This window comes from Corythoichthys intestinalis, chromosome 12 (genome assembly GCF_030265065.1).
Source record: "Corythoichthys intestinalis isolate RoL2023-P3 chromosome 12, ASM3026506v1, whole genome shotgun sequence".
NCBI lineage: Eukaryota > Metazoa > Chordata > Actinopteri > Syngnathiformes > Syngnathidae > Corythoichthys > Corythoichthys intestinalis.
The window spans coordinates 35323796-35338291 of NC_080406.1; the positions used below are offsets into that span (position 1 = coordinate 35323796).

Sequence of the window (14496 nt, forward strand, 5' to 3'; positions counted from 1 at the left end):
TCATTTGTTCCACAGCCAGAAAACCTACACTAAATCCCTGATAAATGCTGTTGGTACGATTGCAAAAAGCAATTTCACAGAACAAAACAAATAAATGATGAATAAAAATCGGAATAAAAATATAATAAAAGTAATAGTAATACTAATAGTACCTGTAAAAATGTAACGAATCGGGTTCTAATGTGGCGGATGTGTTTTGAGTGGTGTATCTGAACGCACCGCGTGGCGAACTTGACGGAGTGGGAGAGGACCATTTACTTTCACTTTTTATGTTCAGCTGCGGCGGACAGTAGGCATGTTGTGTTGCACAAGTTCTGATATAAATGATTAAAAATGAAAAAAGATTATTTGGTGATGTTACCACAATAACAATTGTAACCTTGACATATAAAGACTGACGAATGGATCTCAGAGGAGGACCGTCGAGATCGTAGACATTCTACGGCCGTATTGTCGAGCCAGTTCACGGATGCCACACCACACTCCGATTTTTTTAATCATTTCCATCCTCATTTCAATGGTAAGCGTAACCTTTTTCCTTTTTTCACCACCTGCACTAACATTCTTGGAACCCATGTTGATTCTTCTCACAAGAAAATATGCTGTGCGTCCGTCTTGCGGGTAAACAAAGAAACTGCGGCGCTGTCATAAATCGTCGTATTTCGGGCATGTCGTCGGATGTAGAAACAAATGGCAAGTCAAATTTTAAGTCGGATGTCGAAATGATCATGTGTTGAACCGATCGTATGTCGAGGTGCGATTGTATACTATCATTTATTAATGATACAATCAAAATTTTTCATAAATAATCAACAAATGCAACACAACACTCACCCTAACTTTAATGATCTTACTGTGGAAACTGTTCAGCAACACAACAACATCACCGTCGTCTCCTGGGGAATCGGTTCCATCGTGCCTACCAAAATAAAAACTTAACATTACCCCCACTAATAATGAAGACAAAATTGTAACAAGTAAGCCCAATAACGGTCAATCTATAAGTAGGTTTGATTTACTGCATTGACACCAACAGAAATTTTTCCTCAATGAAGTTAAGTATTCCCGTATTCATCACAACCAGTAATTATGTAATATAACATAAGTACTGCATGCAGAACAGTAATATAGCACAGCTGGTTGGTTACAAATTGTAGGGGTCTAACAAGTACTCTGCTGTGAATAGATGTATTATGAAGCAATCAAATGTCCACATAAATGGCTTGAGCATACATTTAAGACTTATTTCCACTTCACTTCATTCAGATTAATTAATAGTCAGGATGCATTTCTAGTTTTTTTTTTTTTTTTTTTTTTTTTTTTAAGTTTATTATACAACGTTTAACTTATTTTTGCTCTTGTATGAGAGTTAACAGGACTTAAAATAGTAAAGTTCCATTCCATTTACATTGTTCTAAAATGGAATTACAGTAGTTTTATGGCTGTTAACAGTGTCATAACCAGTGTTGGGCACGTTACTTTAAAAAAGTAATTAGTTATAGTTACTCACTACTTCTTCCAAAAAGTGAATTAGTAAGTGAATTACTCTATAGTAAGAGTAACTAGTTACCAGGGAAAGTAACTATTTCCGTTACTTTAAAAAGAAGTTGGTGTATTTCAAAGAATTTGAAATTTTCTGAGCAGTATTCGAGTCAATTGAATGGAGAAGAATAGACAGGTAGTTGTGTTATAGAACCTTGTAATATTTATTGCACCTCACCAGCAACAGATTTATCCTACACTTGAAGTGCAACAAAAATAAACAGATTTGAATTGCTTACCACAGATGTCGAGAAAAATTTGCCCCAGGACATAAATTACACTTTACATGCACATTCTTTCCTTTAATTTCGACCAACTTGAAATAGGGTTTATATCTCCACCTCGCAAAGGACAAATTTTCCTCTGAATGCTCTGCCATCATATCCCTCTGCATCTGTTATGCGTGTGTGTGTTTGCCGCACGCGCTGTTCCGGTTTGTGTGTGAAAACACCGGCCCTGAAGTACGAGTGCTATTAGGCTCGAGCGTTTACGTCACAGAATGGGGGATCACTTGAGATTTGAAAACAACAGAGCCATATCGGAAGCAGGTCTGGCTCGCGGGACATTAAACTTTAACTTGCAAGTTCGATAAAGAGACAAACTCGTTACTAAGGCGGAGAACAGATATGTGATCAAACTTAAGGATGTGAACAATGTTGACCCTTACGAGCAAGCCGAAGACAAATGGAGTAAAGATGTCGACGGGCTTCCACAATTACGCGAAATGGACATTCTGCTGTATTTATTGTTTGGTGTATGTTACTAAACTCATCAGCGATTCCGAAATTACAAATTGCTACAAAGCTACGAACAGTTTTGCTGTGGATGGGTGCAGGACCTGCACATTATGACCGTATCAAATCGCAACTTCATTGTTCTTGCAAAGGCAGGCTATGTGTGTTAACTATTTTCATTGCCATGAACCTGAACGCACCCCAAGTCTTGGATGATAAATAGGGCTGCAGCTATCGAATATTTAAGTAGTCGATTAATCAATGGACTACTTAGTTTGAATTATCGAGTAATCGGATAAGGAACATGAAAAATTAAAATACCTGAGCTGAGCCTCAAACATTTTTTTTTTTTTTTTAAATGAGGATGTATGTACAACAACAAAAAAACAATTGGCTAACTTACATTGAAAAAGTCCACTAGCTTAAATGCTATAAAATGCTAAAGTTTTTTTTTTTTTTTTTTACAATGCTCTTAACTAATGGTTCAGACACATACAGTATTCCCACAAAAAAACAGCTAAATATACCTATAAACTTAATTCTGAATGCATTAAAAAACATAAGCTCAAACAAAAACTTTGCTTACGTTGGTCTTAACAGGGAGCAGTTGGATTCAGTCATGTGAAAAGACGCAGACCAGAGGGCAGTGTATCCACTCTAATCAATAAAACTAAATGCCATCACTTTCATAATAAACCATTACAACGTCAATTTCATTAAACGAATACTCGAAGAAACAAAATTTAATTCAAATAATTTTTTCTAATCGAATACTCGAGTTAATCGATTAATTGTTGCAGCACTAATGACAAATAAACAGAGCAGAGTAGACTCGCTACAGCTGGTAGTTTCTTTAATTTATTCAAAGTAAGTAACGCACCGCTTTTGACCGTCAGTAACGGTAACTGTAAAAAATAATTAGTTAGATTACCCCCGTTACTGAGAAAATAACGCTGTTATGTAACGGCGTTATTTATAACGGCATTATTCACAACACTGGTCATAACACAGGTGAGTTTAAGAAACACATTGCCAGTATTTCCAATTCCCGTCTGCAAGTATAAGTTGTCTGATTTTATAAAAATATCTGTGCACTATTGATTGTGTACCACTAGCCTTTCACGGTTATTGAGATGAAGAGTGGCGACTCATGTGTTTTGGCAGCTGCGATCTACTGAATCTAATAGTGACTTATAGTTCATGATGCAGACTAAGCCATCGTAGACCCAAATAGCTTACAAAATACTCCAGAATTAAGCTTATCATTATGACAAATGGCTTCGTTCTGCGATGAACTATTCGTATGCTCCAGCGCTAAGCTTTTGGCAGTGAAACCCAAGGCTTTAGGGTTTGTGTAAAATGGGACCAGAGATCAATCTGGATGGTTTGAGTCAGGAGTGGAGAGCAGGCCATCTCAATCACGGCTGTCAGAGTGAGAAGGTGCCACGGCGGCAGTGGCGGACACTCGGCTGTGATCAGCCACCAAAGCGGAACAGAGTGCCCGCTAACCACAAGAATAATGACACTGCCAAGGTGAAAAATGACATCACCTTTTTGCTTCACCTGGAGGATTGGGGAATAAATCTTGGCTTGTCCTATATGATTTTCCGCAAGAACCGAGGCTGGTGCGTGCCCTAAATCTTCCATGCCAGAGAGGACAGTACCTGTGATCCTATAGGGTCGTGTAAAATGGACGACCCTGTGGACTGCGCACAGACACGGTGAGTAGGATTTGGGCTATTATATCGCCTTTAGAAAAAGGGCTACAAGTTTCTTTGGGAAAGTCTGAGTTTTCAGAGCTATCGCGGCCTCTCTTTACTTGCGGAAATTAAATGACGCCAACGCACTCTAGTCTTGTACGAGCATCCTCTGACACCTACGCTTTACTAAGAGTATTCTCCTACCTAGTACACTGCTGGTTGGATGATATGACACCCTCCCCTCACCACCAACACCACCATGTCTTCTTTTTAATAGCAGCCCTCGCCTACCTCCCGTACATACACACACCCCTCCTCTGTGTAGAGGACAACTCCCTGCACTCATCAAAACCTGGTGCTCAGATAGTGTCAGCAGTGCGCCGTGTTACCATAGCGATGGGTTTTCACAGATATCGGTAGCGGAAAGGACAGGTGGTAGGTACAGCGGCCTTGATTCTAAATGGGTTCTCGTGAAAACACCTAATTTGAGTGGACCACAATTTGGAAAAACAAACAATGCTTTTAGCTCTGACAACTGATATCCTTAATCAAAACACAATAAATATTGATGATAGGGCTCATTTCACCCTCCTGCTGTGAATTTAAATTACATGATCACTACGTTATCATTAGTAGACGTCCAGTCCATTTGAACTGGGATGGTATCCAATCCATTTGACTGGGATGCCAGCTCTCTTACTTCAAGTGGATTGGATATCTAGCGCCTCAATGGCAGCCAATCAGTTGAAGTGCCTATGACAGGATTTTAAATAAAGTCTTAAATAGCATTATTATGTGAATTAGAATCATATTATGAGACAATTCGACTATACACAACAATTTGGCAAAGCACAGATGACGAGAAATTAGTATTTTAATCTGCCGTCTAGCCTCTGCCTGTTATCATAGCGGCGTCACAGCAGAGTCACGGTTTCAGCTGATTTAGAATTCAGAACATTGAGTGGGAATTATTCAGAACGAGGAAAATGCGACAAAGAGAGCCTCAGAATGTAATTGTTTCAATCTATCTACTCCAATATTTGTTATAGGAGATTCTTTTTAATCGAAGTATTTTTCCCCAATTGCTAAATAAATGTAATGGTCATGACAAATAACACTCCTGTGCTAAATGGAATATGAAATATTAAAAATGCATTTATTCAGTACGACATGGCAAAATTACTCCATAATGGTCAAAACTGTCGACTTCTTACACCTTTATGCCACCGGAGTTAGTCCGGCTTTTTTCTTTTCCCTGCCCCGGAGACTGTAAACAAACCAGGAGGCGTGACAGCTAGCCAACATGCTAACTTGAACCGAGTGATGTTTCAAAGTCTTATTCTCACCTTTCAAAGCAAAAAATCACACAAAACTACCCCGGATCAAATCATACGGCTGCGGGGTTGCCGATCGGCGAAGACAATCAGCAACCCGCCCAGTGGCGAGCAAGTTACAGCTTGTTGTTCCTCTGCTGCGGGTAAGAGAGCTCGTTTGCCGGAGAAGAAGCTGGAGAATGACCGCCGGACAAACCGGCCGACGTCGGAGAAGTGCGTAGCTGCCACATGGTCAACACGAATATGGCGTGAATTAATGCTTGACTACATGGCGAAGACGTAAACGGTGAGAGAGCAGCGTGTAGTTATTGTGCAGCTAACATGGCAGGATGTGTCTGAGGAAAACTTTTCTACATGTCCGCCCATGATCAAACGTAAGTAAATAGACCTTTATTCAAAGAAAGTTTGTAGTGTTTACTTTGTAATCGCTGTCTTGTTTTTCAGCAATTCTGGTTCAAATGTGGATCTTTCAAGTGATATTGTCGATCCAGAGGAAGCCTGTGGCATACAGCCACATATGTTTGAGTCGTATTCGTCGGAGGAGGAAGATTCAGAATGAGAAAAAGCGAAGGAGACAACTAACACGAGGCTGATGACTAGAGCATACTGTAAAATGTCATCATTGTTTTTTCTCTCTACTCCAATATTTTTACAGGATATTCTTTGTATTTAAGTAGTTTTCCCCGATGTTTGAATAAATTGTACGGTCATGACAAATAACAAACAGTCTTGTGCTAAATGGAATATGAAATTATAAAAATGCCTTTATTCAGTACAACAGTGTTAAATGACTGCATAATCGTAAAACTGCAGACTTCTTAAACCTCCCAAACAGTATTTTATGCAACCGGAGTTAGTCCAGCTCTTGTAATTTCCCAGCGGGGACTCGAAGACAGAGGAAAGAGTGTAACAAAAGAGGAGTGTGAGAGCTAGGCTACATGTGAACCCGAACCGAGTGGCTCTTTCAAGTCTCTTCCTTGCCTTTCGAAAACGAAAAATCACTTAAAACTGCCCAGACTCATGTCACGCACGGCGGCAGGGCTAATAGCCTTCACCGATTGGCCAGCCCCCAGTTGCGTGCAAGTTTTGGCTCGTCGTTCCCCTGCTGCAGCCCCGGCAGGAGTGCTCATCGCCGGGGATGCAGCTGGGGAATGAACGCCGAAAATGCAAAATTTTTGGTGGACAAACCAGCCGACGTCGAAGTGCTATTGTCATACTTGTTTTGCCCATTCTTCGTGGTGAACAAGATCTTTTTTATACCCTGAAAGGCTCACACCACTCTACCTGGTGTAGCAACAAAAGCCTGCATCATATTGGGCTGGCGTGACGCGAAAAATAAACGAATTAATACACAAAATCAGATGGATACGCAGTCCTTTTGCATACAACAGTATGGCTGTATAGTGAGGATGATGTCTCCCGTTCACGTCACATTTGCTTTCTTAATCCGAGATTGTGGCCAGAAGTCTCTCGTTTTCGTAGCGCGGGATTAAAAAAAACTAATAAATATATCGACTGCTTCTGCACACATCCAAGTGGTCCATTTCATTCAGGAGCATAAAATACCACGTGTAATATGAAATAAACATGCTTTTTATGTGTCACAGGCACTTTAATCTTATTTAATAAATAAATCATTTTCACTGAAATATGATCATTCAATTCCACTCATCCCAGTTAAAATTGATTAGATAGTCTAATGCTATCAATGGTAGTGAATGAGTTAAAATTATAAATTTTTGACAGGTTGTGTAGACTCACGACAAAATCTGGTAGATATCCTCTGATCGTCCTTCACGCAGCCTTAGTGTCCAGGCACCAGGATTGGCTTTCAACTGGAAATACCCCTGTTGCAGTAAAAACAGCATTAAAAGTACATATCACACCACGATCAGTTATATTTATTCTCTCAACAACCACCAGGAAAACATGCAAACTTCACAAAGGAAAGCCAGAACCGCAATTCAAAACCACGACCCTGAAAGTGTTTTACTGAATACTTTGGGTTACGAATTGATGCCACTCAGCATGTGCGGATAACCAGTTTGAAGGTATACCAATGTTTTAAAAAGTAAATGTATCACTTTGGGCAGAATGCCACCACAATGATAATGGGCTATATTTGGAGTCTGCACATTGCAGCCTGCAATAAGATCGACCAAGCAAATGAAACTCATCATTGCCTTTGAAGCAAATGAGCAGGGACCCCTTGCAGAAATGGGGACAGTGATTGTACGTTTTAATTGACATGTTCTTGTATTGTGTTTTAGAGTGAGTGCATGTTTTGTCTCTTTAAAGCCTCAAAACTGAATTTATTGTTTACTAAATTTCAAAGTTGATTTGTAATCTAAATGATGTGGATTTTTTTTTCAATGTATTTAGCAGTATAGTTTTTGGCAGCCCTTTTAATTTTCCTCTTAGTCTTAGTCTTTTGGACGATAATACTTATTGTACTTAACTATACTTATACCTACTGTACACTCTTAGTAGGAAAACAGTACATTATTTTCAATGAAGTATACCCACCTAGACGCCATGATCTGTAAGTAAAAAAAGTTGGCCGAGAGTTTGAGACGACGCTCGCCGTGCGAACGTGAATGTTATGCCAACGCTACAAGTTACATTTCGTGTGTAATGATCACTGAGCACAGACCTTTATAGGCTAAAGATACATTGCATTTTCTCTATGGCCAAAAAAACAAATCTTACAGTGTGTGCAAGCCTGCACGGTGACGACACACTGGGGAGTTGGCAAGGGGGGTGGGGGCGCAGCACATTACAAATGACAAAACCAGACACTGCTACGATGCACGCTAACTACACATAAAATGTAACATATTGTGAACATTTGACGGAAACTATTGACCATTTTCGTCTCATCTCATCTCATCAGACGAAAACTGGCAGTCATCTCGGTATATTTTAGTCTCCTAAAACATGTAATTAGCTCGTTATCGTCTCGTAATCGTTATGAAAAAAGTGTTCATTGACAAAGTATTTTTGTTGTCGTCATTGTTGACGAAAACAACAGTGGAACTAAGTTTTCCATATATTATTTTAAAATGGATTTAAATGGTTTTAATGGGAATGTTTTTTTTTTAGCCCCAATTTAAAAATTTACCGTATTGGCCTGAATATAAGACGGTGGTTTTTGCATTGAAATAAGACTTAAAAAGAGGGGGTGGTCTTATATTAGCGGTGTAGACATTATACCCATTCACGATGCTAGATGGCGCCAGATATCATTGAAGCAATGCTCTGTCATGACAGATCTCAGCTACTCTCCCCATTCACAACGCTAGATGGCGCCAGAAATCATTGAAGCGATGTTCTGTCATGACAGATCTCAGCTACTCTCAAGTCTAACCAGTTTGCATTATTTTATTGCAATGTTTTTCCTTATTTGGATTTGTTTCAAGACTACAGTTACAGTTAGACCTCACTTTGATGGTTAATGCAGTTATTGCAATTTTGTTGTTTTATCACAATAGATTGGTTTATTTACATTTCAAAAACCAGAAGCCATTCATTTACGAATGTGATTGCACTTTACTTTACATATTTAAATGTTCAGATATTAAGATTTGAATGAGGCAAAATAACATACTTTTTCTCTCAAATATATTGTTATAATCATTTGTTTCGGATGTACTGTAATTATTTTCTGTATAAAAATTAATTTGGTGTTCAAAAAGTCTTTTTTCAAACTTAAGTCTTGAAAAAGAGTGGGTCGTCTTATAATCAGGGCCGTCTTACATTCGGGCCAATACGGTAATACAGTACTTTTTAGAGCTTTAATTTGGATTCTGTGATAATGTACCACAATGTTTTTGCTCAACGTTATTTTACAATGAGAAACTGATATAGGCTCATGTCTAGTTGCCACCAGCGTAATGTCACTCGTTTGCAAACCAAAGACCTCGATAGCCGGTGTATTAGTTGTACATATAGTTGACTAAGTCACTAACCAGGTTAGCCATGACAATTGTGTCATACTTGAAGGGATCTCGACTCATGCCGAGGGTAAACTGCAATCCACGAGGAGGCTGGCCGGTCGACAAGTCGAAACAGTGGCCCTCCAGCAAGAGATACTCAAGTTCGTACTCTGCAGTCACAGTTCCGCCCACCTGGTTTGACATCAAAGTTTGATTAGTACACTGTCAAAAATGATATAGCTGAACTAAGGCTGACCTAGGTTAGTGGCATACCTCCTGCAGGTGGATATTATCCAAGTCATGTGTACTGCGAAGGGCCTGCACCATCCAGCCTTCTGGTGTAATCATATTAAGGGTGAGAAGAGGTGATTCGGGAAGCTCTGTGAACCGGGCCACCGGACCGGCAGACACTGTGTCGTTGGCCAAGAAGGTGACATCAGACTCCAACACAAAAGCGTAAAAGCTGCACACAGACATGATATGTCATCACTTTGACAAATGCATTTAAGTCATTGACTACCATTGACAGTGACAGCACAAATCTATTTGACAGTATTAAAACCACTGAGACTGACATCCACAATGTTCTAAAAGTTATTTCTTTTTTGTTGATTTGTTGGGCTGTTTTTTGTAACACTGCTTTGCAATTTTCTCAGGGATGCAAGAGCTGGCCCAGAGCAATAAGGCGGCAATATTAAGCAGATTGCATCAGTTTAATCTTGTGAAGTGGAGGAGTAAGGCAGCGCTGCTCAGCGAACAGTCCGAGGACACTCAAACAAGCCTAACGGGAGCACCTAATTACAACCGGAGCGTCAAGTGTACCTCTTGAGAGGCATCTCGGACAACTTGGCCCTGCAATTGGTGAACAAGCGCAGCCTTAAGTTGACCACTTGACTGAGTACCTGCGGGAAGTCACAGAGGAAAAGAGACTGTTAAAATTAAGAACCGAATGCAGAAACAAACACAATGATGAAGAGCAGACGGTGGAAGAAAAACAAGCTTTATTACATTGCCCAAAGGATTATTCAATATACATCATACTTTCAAATGTAAGTGGCTTAAGGTGTTTATTCAAACACAGAGAGAACTAGGTGTTTACTAGTGGTGTAACAATACATCAATCTGGATCGGTACGTCGATTGGTTAAGCAAAGATCCAATCAAATACAACGAAACTAAGGGAGTGCGAAAAAATCGATTATTAGATGCATCGTGATTCGACACGTGACAATTCGATTACGATTCATAAATGTCCAAAAACGATGATTTTCCCTAATAACTTTATGATAGCTGCTCGTAGCGGAACAAAATTCAAGACACATCTGCCACCCAGACCCCTTTAACGGATGCACGCACAACGTTATGATGGATGCTGCCGGTTACTGAGCGAGAGATTTACTCCTTTTCAAAAGACTGGAAAATAAATTTGTGTATGAGACAGGTAGGGACCCGGCGGTCGCGCACTGTGCACAAGTTATTTTTTTGAGCGAGAGGGGAAGAGAGATAGATAGTTCATTGCTCCTTGTCTTTCAGTTGTTCAGCAATAGGTTCAAGTCATGTTAATTGGAAAAAGTCCCTCGAATTTTGCTAAGTCCCATGTCCGTCTATCAGAAGTGAGTACACGAACCCTCTTGTACTGTTTAGCCTTTATTGTTGTATTTGAGATCTTACTAGTTAGCGCTGAGCATTATGCTAATTAGCGACTTGTATTTCCATGTCAATTTATTCGTTGTTTGGTGGTGTACAAAAGTTATTCCAGATGCAGAATGTGTAAAACCAGGATTAAGTACAGCAGTAACACTATAAACATGCAAACTAGTACAGAAATCTGTGAAAACTAAGTATATTGGTTAAAAGAAGTCTTATTTCCAAATACACTTTGTTTGTGTCCAGAAAATGTGGAATTCATTCCACCAGTCTAAATTTTATTGTATTGTTGAGAGAAATAAGTACTGCTGTTTGAAGCAGCTAACGAGTTTGCACCTTCTTGTGAAAAAGAGTGTTGTTTTGTATAGGCATGTTGAGAAATAAGTTTAAAATGGCTCATGATTTTGCACTTTCTTGAAAAAAAAACCAAAAAAAAACAGCTTTTTGTTGTATGGGCATGTTTCTATTGTTCCTGTTGAATCGTTAGGATATTTTTAATAAATTATGGACATAAATTTGTTTGGCTACTTCATTAATTAGTAATGCATGATGCATCGATGATCGTGATGATCGTGATAATCGTGATAACCGCGATCGCCGGCAATACCGCGATCATCATTCAATAATCGAATCGTAGCACCCTGAATCGTAATCGAATTGAATCGTGGGGTGCCTAAGATGGCACACCCATAAGATTTGAAACGCAAAACACCAACCAACATCATAATTTTTTAAATAAACTGTTTTGTTGAAAATGTTTTTCATTCGAATTTCTAAAATGTTTCACCAACAAAATTCCAAATTCATCACCTCACCCATTTTCAAGTGAGCAAAAGTATTTGACTCTTCATCGCATGTGATCACTTTTCTTTTCATGATTTTTTTAAAGCTTCGTTTTTTTCTATTGTTTTTTTAAACTAGATTTTAAGAATCTGCACTGAAACATAAGGAACTAGAAATTAGTTAAACTTACTATTCACATATGATAATTGTTTCACGAGTTCATTAAAAAAATAAAAAAAATAAAAATTGGAACTAATTTTCATTAGCGTATGAATGCCATCATTTATTCATTCCTCTTCAGTACCGCTTATCCGCACAAGGGTCACAGGGATGCTGGAGCCTATCCATGCTAACTATGAGCAGGAGGCGGGATACACCCTGAATTGGTTGCCAGCCAATCCCAGGCTGAATGGCGTCTTTCTCCCATTGTATATTTACATTATGCTAGTAAGCACAGAAGAAATTAAGATTTTAAACGTGTTTTGTATTTTTATGCACAATATGTGTGCTTTTCTGTCTTACTGTATATATTCAGTGTGTTCAGTCTGTCAACTGGATTGTAATAAACTGCTCGAATAACATCGACACTAGTCTATTAGCTTTTAAGACAGCGTTAGCTAATTACAAAACTACAGTCCATTTCCAACCCCACCATATTTAGTTGATTAAATATATCACAGCTGTTCAATGTGAATTGTTTGATCCACAGTCTCAATATTAAAATCACCCAGCTCTAGCTCATGTATTGCTGTTTAAATTATTTGCTTAACTCTTCAACTGTCATTGACGCCATGGCACTGAAACATGAAACATCAACACTGAAATATCATTCATTCCCAGAATTTAGACAGTTCATTCAAGTACTTTAGAAACAGACACACCTATGAGAAAATAAATTTTTGCATCACTTCAAAAAGGAACCGGCAGCTTTACACAAGCCCTTCCAAATTTCTACTCCATCGCGTACAGTATATTACACTTTTTCGGTCTGTGGGTATCGATCGAGTCAACCTTTCAGTCCCCAAGCCAAACACTTCCACTGAAGCTCTTATAGATTGAGCTATTGCTGCTCTGAATATAATAAATACACAATTTAACAGAAGTAAAAACAACAAAGAGTCAGTGGTTTTGAGGACGAGGGGAGGAGGCACCTGGACCACAAGCGCAAGTCAATACAATATGCCACTTTGATGATTTCTCCAGCTATGCTGAGAGCGCACTGCTAACGCTGATTCACTCGCTGTCTGAAAAGAGTGAGTCATATTTTCATATTAAGCCAGGCCATCTGCACGATAACATGCAGCAAAAGTAGTGGATTTACACAAAATAAGTCTGATGGTAGCTGAAAAAGCTGATGAAATCAAAGTGAACAATGCTACATTTTCAAATTACTTTAAAATCGACTTCATATGGTGAAGGCCAAGAAAATGTAAGTCTTTGGCCTGCATGCTGTATCTATCAATGTTTACAGTGGTTTTTTTTTTTGCCATTTATTTTTTTTAGCAGTTACAAAAGAAATACAACAGTAAAAGATTTTTAAAAAAGAATACTAGTAACAGTAGTAATAATGCTAATATATTTTATTAGCATTATTAATATATAAAATGAATATATACATATATATATATATATATATATATATATATATATATATATATATATATATATATATACTCTCGATATGTTCCGAATTTGGTGATCATTTTGACATCAAATATAACGCAGAGAAAAGTAATATCATGATTGTCCGTTCTAAAGAAGATAGGGCGGCTATATTCCCTCAGTTCTTTCTTGGCAAAATAGCTATGAATATTTGCAATGAAGCCAAATACCTCGGCCACTTCATATCTGAAGACTTGTCGGATGACAGGGATATTCATCGTCAATGTTGTAAACTTTATGCACAGGCAAATATGCTCAAAAGAAGATTTTCTATGTGCTCCCCCCACGTTAAGACCTCGCTGTTTAAGGCATACTGCACACCATTTTACACAGCTCACCTGTGGTCAAGGTACACAGCTAAATCCATGCAGAGGCTAAATGTAGCCTACAATGATGCCCTGAGGCTGTTACTGCGTGTGCCTAGATGGTACAGCGCCAGTCAATTATTTGTTAGCTCTGGATTACCCACATTTAAAGCGCTTTTAAGAAAATTGATGTACAGCTTCATGTGTCGGCTAAATGAGTCTGGAAATAATATTATAATGAATTTAACAGACCCTACAATGAGCTTTAGATTTAGTTCGAGCCTGTGGTGCCATTGGCACAAAAGCCTGTTTGTTGTGCACTGATTGCCAGTGCTTCCTTGTTGTTCTGTTTTTTTTTTTTTTTTTTTTTTTTTTTTTTTTTCTTTCTTTCCTTTCAAGTCACTTTATTATTATGTCTCCGTATGTACGGTATTCTTTTTTTTTTTTTTCTTTGTTGGTGTGTGTGTGCTATGGACCCACTGTGAGATTCCGGAATAAAGATAATATATATATATATATATATATATATATATATATATATATATATATATATATATATATATATATATATATATATATTAGGGCTGTCAAACGATTAAAATTTTTAATCGAGTTAATCACAGCTTAAAAATTAATTAATCGTAATTGATCGCAATTCAAACCATCTATAAAATATGCCATATTTTTCTGTAAATTATTGTTGGAATGGAAAGATAACACACAAGACGGATATATACATTCCACATACTGTACATAAGTACTGCATTTGTTTATTATAAGAATAAATCAACAAGATGACATTAACATTAACATTCTGTTAAAGCGATCCATGGATAGAAAGACTTGTAGTTCTTA

General features: G+C 38.2%; 1 protein-coding gene across 3 annotated transcripts in view; it reads right to left on the reverse strand.

Annotated features, from left to right (window-relative positions):
* uggt2 (UDP-glucose glycoprotein glucosyltransferase 2) overlaps positions 1 to 14496 on the reverse strand; it is a 78991-nt gene that overhangs the window by 15098 nt on the left and 49397 nt on the right. For all 3 annotated transcript variants that reach the window (XM_057853540.1, XM_057853538.1, XM_057853539.1), the window contains exons 27-31: positions 10068 to 10147; positions 9519 to 9708; positions 9279 to 9437; positions 7072 to 7157; positions 835 to 919 (exon numbers count right to left, since the gene is read on the reverse strand). In XM_057853540.1, the coding sequence (XP_057709523.1) occupies positions 835 to 919; positions 7072 to 7157; positions 9279 to 9437; positions 9519 to 9708; positions 10068 to 10147 (600 nt within the window). The remainder of the gene's footprint in view (positions 1 to 834; positions 920 to 7071; positions 7158 to 9278; positions 9438 to 9518; positions 9709 to 10067; positions 10148 to 14496) is intronic.